At 42.5% G+C, this 17,019-nt stretch overlaps 1 protein-coding gene across 2 annotated transcripts in view; it reads left to right on the top strand.

The window, feature by feature from the left end:
* LOC146074808 (uncharacterized) overlaps positions 1-17,019 on the top strand; it is a 71,299-nt gene that overhangs the window by 16,550 nt on the left and 37,730 nt on the right. For both annotated transcript variants that reach the window (XM_083183324.1, XM_083183323.1), the window contains exons 4-5: positions 194-304; positions 4,015-4,204. In XM_083183324.1, coding sequence (XP_083039450.1) covers positions 194-304; positions 4,015-4,204 — 301 coding nt within the window. The remainder of the gene's footprint in view (positions 1-193; positions 305-4,014; positions 4,205-17,019) is intronic.

Below are 17,019 nucleotides of genomic sequence, written 5' to 3'. Positions count from 1 at the left end.
CTTCATCATTAACCAAAATCCATAAATGAGGTATTATTTTAAAGATTATGTTCTCTGCTTCTGATGAATTGCTCATTTACAATTACACATTGTATTTTTTTTTAAATTCAGGTTAAAAATCTACTGACCTGGTCTGGCTGGGCCCAGTAGTCTCTCTACTCTTTGATCATTTAATTTTTTGTTCCCTCTATAGAATTCTTAAACTGGACTTATCTCTTAATGAAATGGCGGAATTGCAAGCTGACACTTTTCAGCACGTAAAGAACATTCTGGAACTTAATGTTTCCTTCAACGTCCTTACCAGGTAAAAATTCCATCAATCAATTTTGTTGAGAAACCAACCAAACAAAATACGTTGTTTTTTTAAACATTGTGATACTGGAGAATGTTCAATCTGGATTCAGACTGTCGGGACGCTCCCGACAGTCAGAATCACGGACATCACTGACAGTTGTCATTTAATGTTTCGAGTGTCGGAACGGCCGTGTATTGGCAAAAACAGTCAAGTTTTGTCAAAATATGGCCATGGATTCGACAGACCATTGCCGTTTCCAATAATACAGATTGACCTCCATAGGAAGAGAAATTTGTAGTAGTCAAGTCCCAGCCGGGATTGAATACTGAACTGCCAATATTTCTAACTGATGTAAATATCATCAGGGATTGAATACCACCTATGCTGTATCCACAGTGGGGCAAGCATATGGATACTAAGCTTACTGCATTGGGTATATCAGTGGGAAGGTTAAACCGTGCTCAGTCTTGTCCAATATATTAACCTCATTCCAGTGGCGTAACTATATATTTTGCGACCCCCCCGCCAAACTTTTTCGGCGCCCCCCTCCCCCTCTCTCTCTCCCTCCCCTCGGCGCCCCTCCCCATACCCATACCTGACAGAGCCGCATCTGCGGTCACTGTCCCGTCCAGTCTCCCTCAGTCTCCACTGCGCTGCTCCAGTCTCCGCTGCGCTGCTGCCCGGCCGCATCTGCGGTCACTGTCCCGTCACTCGCTCCCGGCCCCGGCTCCTGCTGATAATGAAAAGTGACTCTTAGAAAATGGCTGCCAAAACTGTCTGCAATACGGGGCAGCCATTTTCTAAGTGTCACTTTTCATTATCAGCAGGAGCCGGCGGCGGGAGCGAGTGACGGGACAGTGACCGCAGATGCGGCCGGGCAGCAACGCAGCGGGTAACTATAGCACCGCAGCCCCCCCCCCCCGGCGCCCATAGTTACTCTGCACCTCCCCGCCACGGCGGGGGCTGCGGAGGCATAGTTACGCCACTGCCTCATTCAGACTGTGATGCGAGTGAACCCCATTCCGTTTCTCACACTCGCTCTTAGCACATGAGCCTATCCTGGTGAAAGATATTGACAGATAAAGTGTCACTTTCAACCTTTTAAAGTAGCACATTTGTTTTTTCTTTGACTAAAGAAACACATTTATAAATCTTGTAATCTTTAATCATTTTCTTAAATGGGTACTGTATATATAAAAGCTGCAGTACCCTATTTAGCTCAGATATGTTTGATTATGTCATAATCAGATGTGTTTATTGTGCAAACATTCCAGACTCTCACTTTGAAGTTTGTGATTCAATACCACATGTACATGTAATGTTCTGACCTATGCAAGACCTGTCACTATAAATCACCTATGCATTTCAACACGCATAGGCTCTTTCTCAAGATCAAAAAGGCACTATATATGCTGATTTGTTGTCACACACCTACTCTTTTTGCACCATATGGTATGAGACACACAGGACAACTGTGATGCTCTACCATTCCTGTGGTCACACCCTGTGGAAAAAGTGGATTACCATACTAATGGGATTTTGTGAAATAGGACAAAGAGCTCTAGGGAAAATGTGATGATGATGGGTATTTGAAATAATATGAGAGTGGTACCTGTAAAGTAAAATAGTGGTCAAAATAATGTTTACGCCCTTTTGGGGACGTTTTTGAGGGATTATTATAAAACCAATGTTTTGGAAAGGAGGTGCCCGTTTTCTTACCCTAACTTGCCCTTAAATCAATCTTTACTGATGTTTGGCATACATGGCTAAAGTATACATTTACTAATTTTGATAATCTAGTTAATGTGTATTTTAGCCCTGGATGCCCAACATCTATTAAGATCAGCCTGACATAAATTAAAATGATAAATTCCTCCTCCCGTACGGCGCACGTTGTCCGATAGCTTTAAAACAGCAATATAATTAAATGCTAAAACAGGTTCTGTATTATTTTTTCCAATTGCTGTTTTACTCTATAGGCCAGGGGTGGGGAACCTTTTTTGTGCCAAGGGCCGTTTGTATGGGGAGAAAATCCTTCGGAGTCCATATGTAAAAATTTCTCTTACAAATTGTCCTGCTGCAGCCGTCCCATGCTCTGGTGGCTGCCGCTGAATAGGACTGACAGTCTCCGGCTGCTGCTGATTAAGAGGAATCTCACGAGAACTACCGACCTCTTGCGAGAATTCCCCTGTACTTGACTCCCAGCAAAGCCACCGGGCAGGTGGGCGGGCCACTCAGACCGGCTACAGGGGCCACATACGGCCGCATACGGCCCCCGGGCCTGAGGTTCCCCACCCCTGCTCAAGGCCAACCCGCTCCTAATTAAATTGTGTGTTTTATAGCTCACAGACAATGTTTAGACAGTCAGTAGGTCGACATCAAAAGTTAGACATGCTTTAGTTTAGTGTCAATGTTGACACCTGATCACATGGACCCCCAGTTAGTGCATTGTGTACCCTCGCATGGCACACCTCACTTGCCATCCTTCGTGCCGGGTGCCTAGCTGCAATTGGCACACTTTACCATTCCCAATTAGAGTCCACGTGGATAGTAAAGCATGAAAAAGTAATGTCAACCTTTTCACGTGTTGAACTTTTGTCAATCTCTAACTAATGCATGTCTAATGTTTGTCAATATCTAACTAATGCATGTCTCACTGTTGTCAATATCTAACTAATGCATGTCTAACTTTTGTCAAATTCTAACTAATGCATGTCTAACAATTGTCAATACAGGTTGAGTATCCCGTATCCAAAATGCTCGGGACCAGGAGGATTATTCCGTATTTCGAAATATTTTAATATTTCAATGATGTATTTTGAAGTATCTTGCATTTATGCTGTATAAACACACCAAACACATGAAATGCACACAAATATATTTTATTTGTTCAAAAAACAAGGTTTCAAGACATGAAACAAAATTTGCGTACTATCTCAGATATTGAATTTAAATGCCAAGCAATCATTTTCTAGTACATATATGGTGCCAGTTACATATCATGTCCTCAGTAGTGCTGTTACAAATGTCCCCAGTGAGTTTTAAGCAAAAAAAATATATATTTTTTTCACTTTCTGGAATGTATGGTTTTCGGAATAAATCGGATAACGAATACGGGATACTCAACTAATGCATGTCTAACGTTTGTCAATATCTAACTAATACATGTCTAAATTTTGACAATATCTAACTAATGCATGTCTAACTTTTGTCAATATCTAACTAATGCATGTCTAACTTTTGTCAATATCTAACTAATGCATGTCTAACTTTTGTCAATATCTAATAGTGTTCATTCTAGCACCCGCTATTTTTCGAAACCTATGCAGTTCCTCTTCCCTGCCTGGGGTGTCGCTGTCTGCTGTATTGCTTCTAGCACTGTGTGGTCTGTATATCAGCACTGATATGCAAACCAGACCTGTGCTAGAAACACCACAGCAGACAGCGACACCCCAGGCAGGGAAGAGGAACTGCATTGTTTTTCAAAGATAGCGGGTGCTAGAATGAACACTAATCTAACTAATGCATATCTAACTTTTGTCAATATCTAACTAATGCATGTCTAACTTTTGGTGTTGACCTTTTGACTGTCTAGCTAGACATTGTCTGTCATCCATCTGAATTCCTGGTTAATTTATCTTCAGTTAATGTATAAATGTCAGAATTAATTGTAAATTATATACGAAGATCCTAAAACTGTATAACCATGTTTGTTGCAGTGTTCCCGGGCTTGCCATGCTGCCTAATCTGCTTGTTCTAGACATAAGTTACAATGCAGTCACACAAATGGAGCTCTTTCAAACCTGTAGCCGACTGATCTTTCTCAACTTATCACACAACCGAATTCAATCTATTAAGGACCTACCATCGCATGCAAACCTCACCCAGCTACATCTGAACTCAAATAAGGTAAAGGGTCAATTGATTATAAAACTGTATTATAATGCGAACTGGGAGTGAACCCCAATTGTTCATATTGTCCCAAGTGAATATCTGTTGAGTCCATCCACATGGTGATATTAACTGCAGTCCAAATTAATAAGAATTATGGATTATTTGACTAAAATACAACAGCTCAGATCACATTACCTTTGTAGAGTTTGTGGAGATGCGGAGCTCTACACTTGCTCTTGTTGGCAGCGCCACCCCTTCGCGTCGCATCACAGATTCAGGGGAAGGGCAGGCACCTGGCAGCAATTAGCCCTTTGGTGTATTTTCACTGCCCATTTACTCCTTCACTAATCTGTGCACAACAGTGAGCAAAATGGATAAAAATGTCCCTACTTCCACTAAAAATGTGAGTGAACAGAGAGGATGGACAAAATGAAGCACAGTTGCCTACCCTCCCAAAATGGCTGGGAGGCTCCCAAAAATCTTGTGGCCCTCCCGGCCTCCTTGAAAGGTAGGCAGATCTCCCACAGACCCCCTGCATCCCCCTTGGCCACTGAGACAAATACTAATAATTTGCAGCACTTCAGGGAGGGAACAAAAAGAATAGAACTGCGCAATAAAGGGGAACACATGCAATTTATTTATGCACTAATAAAAAATACACAATTTCAAAATACAATCATAAGAATTAGTAAAACAAGGGGGGGGGGGGGTTTATATAAAATTATTAGCACAACCGGTCGTGTCTGATTAGCGTGTATTTAAAACCAAATACAATTTGCTTCCCTTGAATTAGTCACAGTCCGTTTCCAACGCGTTTCCCCGCCTCCGGTGACGGTCTCAGCGGCTTTTTCAAGGGAAATACAAGGAAAATAGCAAGGACTTGCTATTTTCCTTGTATTTCCCTTGAAAAAGCCGCTGAGACCGTCACCGGAGGCGGGGAAACGCGTTGGGATATCCATAATTCTTTTTCTTTGCACCAAAGGGGAGAACCATACAAGCTTATCACCAGACCACCAGCACGAAGGTGACTCCAGATAAAGTGGGAGCAAGAGAGGTGATTCAGCACCATCCACTGGGAGACCGGAGGAACTACAGGTGGCAGCTGTAAGGTACCCCGAATACTAACATTTTCTGGTCAGACATAAAAACCTGGACAGTTATTCCACTAATCCATCAAACAAGACTATTACTAAAACCAGCATTCTAACCAACTAATACACTAATCTTACTGTGACTAATTCAAGGGAAGCAAATTGTATTTGGTTTTAAATACACGCTAATCAGACACGACCGGTTGTGCTAATAATTTTATATAAACCCCCCCCCCCCCCTTGTTTTACTAATTCTTATAATTGTATTTTGAAATTGTGTATTTTTTATTAGTGCATAAATAAATTGCATGTGTTCCCCTTTATTGCGCAGTTCTATTCTTTTTGTTTCTTCTGGTACTAATTTGGGGGAACTGAGCTACCCCTTATAGAACAGCGGCAATAACGGGGATTCTGATTTTGATAATCTATGTTATTATTAACGGATTAGTGAAGTCAACCCACTCACGGCGCAGGACTTAACCAAAACTACTTCAGGGAGGGGGTGGGGCTAAAATGTTGCAAATCGCTTAATTATGCATCAATTAAGCCTCAGGCCCTCTCCCTGGACGGGAACTGCAGCATTAGGTTGGAATGGCATCAGACTTTGTTCCCTTCCTCCTCTGTGTCTACTATCCTAGCTTCCCACTGAGAGAAGATAAAACAGTTGGTAAGTATGGATGAAGTATTCATATAGATACATTTTTTAAACACAGAATCAAAACAATGTGGGGTAGGTAGAAAACGTAACCATGTAAGAATGAAAAATGTTTATCTGTGGAATTTCAAGTAAGTGTAGGAAAATGTATCGATGTCCTCCATCCAGGCCGTCTCTCCTCCGTCTGTTCCCGGAAGGGCCTGGCGCGTTGCATACCCTCATACCCAATTGGGAAAAAGGGTGGGCTGCGTGTTTCCTGATGGTGCCCCGGACTTGTGTGGAGCTGTCTCAGGTCTGGTAACATATATAAAACCTTGTGGTATCCAGCCCACTGCCAATGTATTGTTTGGTACGAGCAAACTATTGGCTTGTATTTTATGCTGTGTGCTTTTATTGAGTTAAAACGTATTTTATGCACTATGGAGCGCCCCTCTTCTCCTCTATTTGTTACAGATATATATATATATATATATATATATATAGTATACCAGTATTTTCTCATTTCACATTGAGAAATGCATAGAATAAAATATTCAATGTGAAGATGAGATATGGTACTATTAGCCACTTGTTCTTGTCCCCTGCTATCTATCAATCTCCTTAATGAATGCATATTATAGCTGTTTGCGGGATACAGTTGGTTCTTTTGGGCTCATTATGTGGCTACCCTTATTGCAAATAATTGATATAATTCAGTAAAGTATGTCATATGTGCCAAACTATATGTTTTGAGTGTGATGGTGTATACCTGTGAAATAAATTCAGATTTGGTGGCATCCTGAAAGCTTGTCAATATGGATGTGGTCCCATTATGCTTAGATGGTGTCTTCAGTAATTTCTATCTATAGTACCCAAAGTGCAGGTGTTAGTTTGTAAGGGTCAATCATGGTACAGTACACACACTGTACCTGAGCAACATATTGTTATGGCTGTCGTGTGAATGGTTGCCTTCATCTCCCATTTCCGACCAGGCTTGTTTTACATCCATCACTGTCTACCGGTGACCCCAACCTCCAGCTTATTTGCTGGCATCTATTCTGTGCTGCCTAACCTTTAGCTTGTCAGGCATTTATCATGTCCTTGTGTCCACTGATCATTAGTGGGTCAAACTTTGGGCAGCTCTACCAAGTTTATAACTGCCAGTGAGGTGCCAACAGTATTTCCTGATTTTAAAAACATTTTCTGTAAATGAATCGGTTTGACCTACTGGGAGTAGTGGCAAAAATGTGGGTGTGTGATTTTGTACGAGGAAAACGTCTCTGCCATCTCAGTAGCGGCACCAATTCTCAGTGTTGAAAGTAAGGGGGTACGGCGTGGTACTGAGTACCTGTAAGAAATATGTTGCAGGTACGCAGTACCACTTACCCACTGACAATTCTATTTTTATTTTAAGTTTAAATATATTGCATCTGCAGCCCACCCACCCAGCGTTATGATTGGTGCTGTATGCCGAAAGCATGAAGAGCAGGCTCCACAATTGTAAGCACAAGCGGCCAGCTCTCCACCAAGCAAGAACCAACCCACCCCCAGTCATTCCCTGTTTCTCATTCCCTGTCTCCTGATACCACACCACTATTGTCATTTAGTCACTCCTCTAGCATTGTGTGACCACGCCCCCTCAGGACACATGGCCATGCCCATTTTTGGTGGAGGCTATCAGTACCACCAAGAATTTTTTTTTACTTGCAGCACTGCCCATTCTGAATTATAACTCACTCAGGATTTTGATGTTTGCCTTATTTGCATCAATGCTATGAATGTGTACACAGCTGCAGACACTTGTGAAGGCCTTGGTGAATATTTCTATACAAATCCCGGTGGCATATTTTGCATATCCTCTCAGTCAAACATTGCATCTGCATTAACATTAATGTACAACTATGAACACTTGTTTAACTCTCATTGGACAACAACTATAGTGCATAAATACTGTCTATTAAAGATTGAATGGGAAAGATCTCTGCCAGAGATCTGCAATGACTAGCTCCAGGCAGTGGTTTAGACAGTGCCAACTGTACAGTAGAACTGAGGCAACTCCAATCTTAGAACAAAGCATAACGTCTGCTCAGTCACTTCCCAAACGAAGAATTTCTGACACAAGATGTTTTAGATAAGTCGTGTTTATACAGTGTGTTTAGTAAGGAATCGCAAATGCCTTGGGCTGTTGCACTGTCAAACTTAACCAAATCAAGAAAAAAAGGTCATAGTTTGGCAATCTTCAGAACTTTCATCACCTGCCATTTTCACATCATTGCGGGCACATATATGATCATTGTAGTCTTTTAACCACTTGTCCTTTTGTCAACTTTCATTTTTATGTAGAGATGTGCACATATTTTGGTTTTGGTTCTAATTTCATTGTGGTTCGGTTTTGCAAAACCACCCTCAAGAGTTTTGCTTTGGAAATCAGATTTAAAATTCAAAGCTTGGGTTTTGGATTTTTTAGAAATAGATAAAAACATCTAGGGTGACATTCTATGGGCTGAGAGTTGTGTTTTTTGGCGAATTTTACGCCAAAAAACGGCTAATTCGCATTTTTCCGTGAAATCGCATATTTAATCTGATGCGAAAAGGTCCCTAAATCGTATATTTTGTGCGATAAGTCATGCGTACTGAAAGTGCGGTAAAAATTCGCACTTTTATCGCATCCAGATGTTTTCCAATAGAAAAGTATACAATTCGCTTATTTAATCGAATGGAATTTCGCAAATCGCACTTTTAAGGTGTCTAATAATCGCCATTTTTTCAGACCAGGTTCTGTTGGGCGATTTGGCCCAGAACTCAATTTGGTCAAGTGCACACATGGTTAATGTCATCACAGGTGTCCTTAATTTCACTCACAAACACTCCTACATATACCCCCACATCATTAAGGACACCTGTGAGGGTTTGAGACATGGAGATGGTGCAGAGTGGATTTGAGTTGCTCATTTTGGATTTGGCCCATTTGGAGGAGCTGGGCAGGAGGGAGGAAGCTGCGCACCAGAACCAGGTACCACCCCAAATAGTGCGTACCCCACGTATGTATTGTGCTAGGCTGTACCTGAACTCCCTCTCGGATCAACAGGTTGTGGGGATATTTAGGCTAAACCACAATAACTTGTTGAACTTATATGAGCAGATGAGAGATGATTTGAACCCTTTTGGGGGGGCAACTATGCAGTGTCTGGGCTACAGAAATTAATGTGTACCCTCTACTATTTGGCCATTGGCTTCACTCAGTCCGTGACCTCATGGTCCTTGGGGGTATCACAAGCCACTTTCTCAAAGCATTTTACTCAAGTGTTACTTGCTTTAAAGAAGTTGTGGCGGACATACATCAGATTCCCCAGTTCAGAGTCAGAGTGGCAGGACCACAAGGTTGCTTTCTATAGACTCTCAGCATTCCCTCACGTGCTGGGAGCTATAGACTGCACACACATTAGGATTAGGGCACCGCACGTGCGGGGCCACGTCTATGTCAATAGGCGTGGGCGGCACTCCCTGAACGTGCAGGTTGTATGTGATGCTCATCTCAAAATTGTGTGGTAGCAGGCTTCTCTGGGAACTGCCATGACGCCTATATTCTGAGACACTCCAGCCTCTGGAACCGATTTACCCAACAACAAATGCCAGGCTGGCTACTTGGTAAGTACATTTTTACATATTACCCTCTCTATTCGTCTTTGTACCTGCTGAAATGTGTGTGTTTCAATTTTCACCAGCCTACTACTCTTGTACTACTATTTGCCCACTGCACGTACCTTACCATATAAGGCAATAACTTCCTTTCTTTGGTTTAGGTGACTCAGGATATGGGTGTCTTTCCTGGCTCATGACACCTTTGCGCACCCCCGATGGCCCTGCACAGCACCGGTATAATGAAGCCCATATTGCAACCCGAAATGTGGTGGAGCGTACGTTTGGAGTGTTGAAAAGTAGATTCCGGTGTTTGGACCGGTCATCTGGTTTGCTGCTTTACCACCCTGCAAAAGTAGTGATGATCGTCCAGGCTTGCTGCATGTTACACAACATAGCCCTATACCAACCAGCCTATGTGGAGGAGGATCATGCAGCAGTCGTGCAGGAAGCCCAACCTACCACACCTCGGGTAGTGAGGGGTACGCAGAGGGGGAATCTGGTGCGTACAGACATCATCAGGCACTACTTTTCTGGTAAGCACATGTGCCCTCTATTCCTACATGTACCTTTGCTGGAAGTGAACTCACCTACATTACATTTATCACTAACATCTTTTTGCCCCCACATTTAGCCCAATAGACACAGTCCAAGGGTACAGTTGGTGGTGCAGACCTATCCCTTGCTGTAAAAAACCTTGTAAGTATATTAACAACATGTATGTGATTTTTGTGCAATCAACTATGGCTCACCTGTTGTTGTGGAACTACATGGGCCAGCATGCCCTGACACACTGTTAGCATGACAGCTCAAAACATGACTGCCACAGCTTGCTGAAATATGTAGTTCCACAACCTCGGACGGGCCAGATTTGAGACAACAGCATCTTCCACCAATACCTTGCCCATATATCATTACATTATGGAACAGATCACACAACAAATGTTTGAAGAATAACACACAGACAAAATGGTATGCGTTGTGACATTTTTACTACAGTATATTATGTCATACATAACCTGCATTTGTCAGTCGCAAACAATAGAAATGTGTATTAATGTAACAAATATTCAACCATAGTACATGCATTATCAATTTATTTTATGTTAAATAATTATTTTTTCCCTCCATCACGCGCACTACCACCTCTTGACCCTGTGCACACGCCACCCTGGGTCCTAATACTCCGACGGGGTGGGGAAGTTGGTGAGCCACTTACTGGTGTGCTAGATACACTACTAATTGTAGATGTAGTTGCACCTATGACACCTGACACCTCCATTTGATGGATTTGTGCCTGCATAGCGATCAACGCATTGGTCTGCGCAGTACACGATTGACTAAATGAATGAATACTTTGTGCAAGGCTGCCAATATGGATATTCTGCTCCCTTACAGCAGAACTAAGTTCAGCAAGACGGGTGTCTATGCTATTTGCCATACGCACCTGAGTGCCTACACCAACCCGTACACTCCTAGACAATTTTCTCAACTGTAGAAAGGTGTCACGCATGTACCCCTTAATGTTGCCCATTTCCAGACTTTGGGAGGCCATAAATTCTAGTTATTTGTCCTTGAAATGTACCAAGGAGGTAGCTACTTGGGCAGCAGAAGCAGCTGTAGGGGGAGCATTTCTGGGTGGGGGTGGGTTTGGAGTCACCCCACTTGGTAGAAGATCACACTGTGATGATGTGTTTATTTCCTCCTCAGCCGCAAACGTGTCCACTGGTTCCAGAATTATCTCTATGTCATCCACCGGCATATCAGAGGATTCTGTGGATTGTTGTCCTAGTTGTACAGTACCTGTGGATACAGAGGAAGAGGTAAGTACAGATGCATATATTGTCCTTTCTGTCGTCAGTACTGTTTTGGAAAGGGTCTGAGATGGTAGACGCCCATACCTAGGGGTACTATGTACTTACAAATGGACCCCAATCCTGCATGAAACATTGACAATAATCTTCATTGACATGGCTAGGCCACATTACATTCATGTCCGTTGCAATGTAGCAGCTGGAGATGACTGTAATGTGATTTATTATTTGATGTGACATGGGTGTGTGTACTGTATGTGTAATGGCCTGTGGTTTGAACATGTACCTGCTTCCACAGATGCGGCACCATCAGAGCTTCTTTTCTTGGATGCTTGATCACTTCGGGACGGACAATCTGTGAAAGGAAAGATCGGCAGACTTTATGTACCGAGCAATGGAGATACTTTTGTGCAAAATCATCAAATAAATTACAATAATGGACAAATTTACCTTTGGTTTAGGGCTATATTATTTACTATTCATATTTTTACATTGATGTTTTGCACCTGTAGTCAGGCAAAAAAATTAAAACACTGCTTGACACATTACAACTGTTGGCAAATCTGTGGTATGTAGGCGTGACTGCTAAACCACCAGTGCACCAATGTTTTTGGGCCACATACATATGAAGCTGCTAGAAAAAATGTTACATTGTGGAACAATAGATGTGCAGTTGTGGAACTACAAGGCCCAGCATTCTGATCATTTTTAAAGTAGGTGTAAACTATTGCCATTGACAGACCTTGCTGGGCTATGTAGTTCCACAGCACCACATTAATTAGTATAACAATACAAAATAACATTGCAGTTTAAATACATTGGCATGTATGTTTCATATTGCATGTGGTGACACTTACCAGCTCGGGGTGGGCTTGCCGGCCTATCGGTATCCGCAATGTGCATCCCAGGCAGGACCTCAGGGGGGATAATTCTTTGGAGCTTCACCTCATATGATGTGTAGGATATTGTGGTGGGGCTTCCTCCGCCAGTCTTGGTGGCCTCCTCCATCTCCATGGCCATTTTCTTTTTCAGCTGCCGCTTGATGTCGTTAAACCGCTTTTTAATGTTTTTGATTAGCCTCTTGCGGTGACTGACAGCGTTGGCCGCCTGGGTGATGTTCTTCCACATACCACGTTTACGATGTGAGGTGGTCTTGTGCTGGTTTTTCCCCAGTAAGCGGTCATACAGGGGTATGATGGCCCGGACAAGCGCCACATTCTCCTCATAACTGAATCGGACCTTTCTCCCACTTTTGGTGCGGCCAGCTTCACCCTCCTCCTCATCCTCTATATCTTACACATGCATGTCAAAATCCTCCTCCATGCCAGTGGCTTCCTCCTCCTCCTCCTCCTCCTCCTCCTCCTCCTCACCTCCATCTTCCTCCATCTCGGACATGTGGCCCTCCTGCAGCTGCTGTGGGGTATGGGCAAGGTCCTGGCTACAGGATGGGGATGCCAGCGGATCCTCCACCTCCTCCTGCTGGGCCTGGTCCGCCAGGGCCTGGTCTGGGGCTGCCCTTGCAGTGGCCATGGTGGCTGCCACACTGCTGCCACTCCCTGTAATGGAGGTCGACCTCACCAGTCCTCTGCTGCCTCTCCCACTGGCTCCTCTTGCCTGGCTGCGACCACTGCTCCCTCTGCCACTGGCCCCTCTGCCTCTCCTCACTCTGCCACCAACACCTCTTCCTCTTCCTACACTGCCACTGCTACTCTCCATGCTCCTTACTTCCTATCAAAGAGTGAAATGGTGCCAATGCCCCTTTATGTGTGATGTGTGATGCATAATGGAGGGGACCTAGGTGGGCCAATAGGTTAGGGGGTTATTTGGCATGTGGAGACAGTTTTGTAAATCGCACTCCGGTTGGTCTAAAATTCGCACATGACCGGTGGAAGAAATCGCACTTTTTAGTGACATAATTTCGCATCAATTCGCCACAAATCGCACTACATCGCACTTTTTTAGCCTCTAATGCGCATCCCATTAAATATGCAAATTATTACTAAAAAATGCGATTTCTGAAAGTGCGAAGAGCGGCGATGTGGAGTGCGAAAAATATATGCGCTTTTCTCTCAGCCCATAGAATGTCACCCCTAAAGTCAGGGATTTAGGGGTTCCAGCATATTCATATGCATTTGAAGTATAATGGCAGAAATAAAATACACTGCCCACTGCCCATTATTATTATTATTATTATTATTATAATTATTATAACGATTAATATTATTTCTATGGCACCAAAGGGTTAATACTGTACATAAATAAGATTACATTCTAGAGTGGAGAGGCAGGCAGACAGACAGGGATGACACAGAAGGCGTAAAAGTGAGCATAAACAGAAGGTTAGGATGAGAGATGGTTAGATTTAAGGAAGAAGTGGTTATTGAGAGCCCATTTAAAGTGTTGTTGGGAGGTGGACAGTCTGATAGGGGAGGGGGGGGGTAGATAATTCCATGCCTTTCCCTTTCTCATTGTTTAGAAGTGTTGCAAACCGTAAACCTGAATCATAGGGACAAAAGGAGCGGTATTTGTGTAGTTTCACGGCGCCATCATGGCGCCGTGCGTCTGAGTCCCCTCGCGGGGCTCGCTTCGCTCGCCCACGCTGCGGGCTCGGTGGCTCGCTACGCTCGCCATGCTATCTAAAATCAACTCCATGCCAACATGGATAGTGGGAGTATGAGCTATCCATAAACTATCCATGTTGGCATGGAGTTAAGTTAGTTTATTTTAGATAGTTTGTGGCGAGCGTAGAACCCGGAAGCTACACAAGTACCAAAGGAGCAAACAATGAACTGGTGAAAAGCTTTTTAACAGTTAAGTTTGATTTTTTTTTCAAAAATGCTTTTTGCTAATCAGTTAGATTTAAATATATAAACATACCTTTTATACTGAAGCAGATTGAAGATTAATTTTGGCATGCAACTTAAAATAACAAAAACATACATTTTATGATATTCTTCAGATATCAGAGGAACAAGCATTGAATCCATAGGTGTGTAGGCAGTGCCGATCCCTATAGAGGATCATCTCTATATGGGATACTCGATTATATCATGCATGAAAGATGGACCAATATTTCCCTAATTGGAGCCGACGGCTATTGGTATACACTTCCGCCACATTCTGCAGGAAGTGAGGCAAATTCCGACTCCATGATGCTATGGGGATCCATCCTGGCAGTCGAACGGGTTAATGCCTGACTTTCACCCTTCTTGACAGGAAGTTGCACCTGCCACACTTGCCAGGAAGTCCATCTGATTGGGACTTTTGCATTGCCGCACACTAGCCCCGTATCCACGATGTACAGCGGAAGTCGCCACCCGCTAACCGGAAGTGAGGTTTCTTATGATGGATACCACGGCTCCTCATGATTGGACTATACGTGTGTCTGTTTAGACTTTGTTTGTTGGGATTGGACGGGGGGGGGGGGGGTATTTAAGGTGCACCCTGATGTCCTACTTTTATTCTCATTGATAAAGACTGCAGTAAGCAGTTGAAAACGCGTTTGGAGTTCGTTTTCTGGATTTCCTCTGGAGGCCGTGGACGTTTGGGACTTACTGTGTACACTCAGAAGGAGCAGTGGCTGTTATCTCGGGCATCAGCCCTGCTCACCTTGTTGCCTGTTTTGAGAATTTAGATTTTTGTCTAGTTCTCCACCATCCTCTGTAATATGCCAATTTGTTCATCTACCTCCAGTTTTAATGTTAATTCTATGTAATAAATGATTTTACACTATGTGCTCCCCAACCATCTTTGTTTTGTGTTACGTCTGGTGATCATACATCTTATGAGGGAGGAGGATTTGGAAGCCTATCCATAATAGCCGGATAGCCCCCACTTTTGGATTGCTTTAAGCTATACGGAGAAGAGGATCCCCTGTCTCCTCTAAGGAACGTATGGTATTTATTTCCACACATTTGCGTTTCCCCACTTGGAGAAGAGGATCGCATTTCATTATATAGGAACGTATTACCCTATAATTGTTAGCGCCAGCGGAGGATAGATCAACTTGTTTTTCTGCCTATAGAGGAGCTGCTTACCCCCTCCCTCACTGCTTCTGCCACCTAACAGGGGACACAACTTGATACACACCACTTGACTGATCGGGAGCGTTTAACCTGATCAGTCGGGCATCTAACAGGGTGTACCCATAATTATGTAATCACTTTTTTTTCTTGCTGTGCCTTTCCATTCACAAAGAGCCAGAAGTGGCAGATGCAAGCAAAGTATATTATATCTGCATGCACAGTGCAAATGTATGGATTTAACATTACACAAATTAGTATATTATAGCATCAGTACCTATATACAGTATATGAGACAAATACTGAGTAAAGACTTTTATTCAATATGTGACTTTATGTGAAGATCATGAAAAGTGGGATCCTCCAAAATATTAAGTAAGATCACGTAATAAGTTGTTAGTGACCATAATCAAAGTATTGGAGGTTATTTAAAGTTATCAAATGTATATACATTTTTCTCTTCGACTGTAATCCTATGGGGTTTCCGGGAGGAGTGCAGAGAATATTGCGGGTCCCTCTATCTGTCTGGGCTTGGGACTGGAGTACCAGCAGTCCACCCTTATGTCGGTATTGCCCACAAGTGCCTTGCAGAACCCCAGGGTTCCTGAAGTGTAATGTGTGTTCATCTACACCTGTGTGGGCATATATAATAAATTCTTTTATGTTATTGTTATTCCCACCGTATTTTTTTTTTATGTGCTTCTAAAGGTAACCTTTTAAATATTATTAACGAGAACATTATACTTTATATAAATGTAAATTCATAAATCTGTTGATCTTAATACTATTGCTACACACCTTGAGTACTATTGTGGAAAGAACGCTATATAAATAAAATTATTATTACTACTACTATTAATAACAATAATAATAAAGTACAAATAACTAGATGGGAGATATTTAGGACATATTTGCTTTACAGCAAGGTGTAAAGTATATATTCCTCATTAAACGTGTGGTCATACTGCCGATGTGAGAATGTACAAGAGGTGGAAATGTTTCTTTGATTAAGTATATAATCTGTCACATGAGATAATAGCATTGGTATTTTCCATTTGTTTTGCTTTCCCTATGGCTAGGAATTAGTTTTGACATGTTCTTTCTTAACAGCATTAAAATAGTATAACTTTCAGAATTCATTCACTCAGTACAAGTTATCCTGGTCTTGTGTTTATTAATTATTTTCCTATTTGGAGAGATGTTATATAAATTGTCCACTGCATTAAGCCCATTTTACATGGGCATTGGTAAAGAGGAAACTGTTTGAGTTTGTATATTCTCCCCGTGCTTACTTGGGTTTACTCTGGATACTCTGGTTTCTTCCCACACTCCAAAAATATACTGAACGTTGGCTCCCAAACATGGTCATTCAGACTAATTGATTAAATCCTACTGATTTAACCAATTTATGCAAATCCATTTTCCAGCTTTTGGGAGCACATGGGTCATTGTAATTTGTTCCCAGATATTACCAGGCTTTCGTTCCAACCAGCCAGATTGGAAACATAACCTTATAACCAGATTGGATAACCTTATAACCCGATTGGATAACCTTATAACCAGATTGGAAAGATAACCTCCAGCTTTAGACCGGTTACCCATTTTTCAGGAGAGTCACATTTTCTCATAT

Source organism: Crinia signifera, chromosome 4 (genome assembly GCF_055691185.1).
Source record: "Crinia signifera chromosome 4, ASM5569118v1, whole genome shotgun sequence".
NCBI classification, from domain to species: domain Eukaryota; kingdom Metazoa; phylum Chordata; class Amphibia; order Anura; family Myobatrachidae; genus Crinia; species Crinia signifera.
This window is presented reverse-complemented; position numbering and strand designations above follow the sequence as displayed.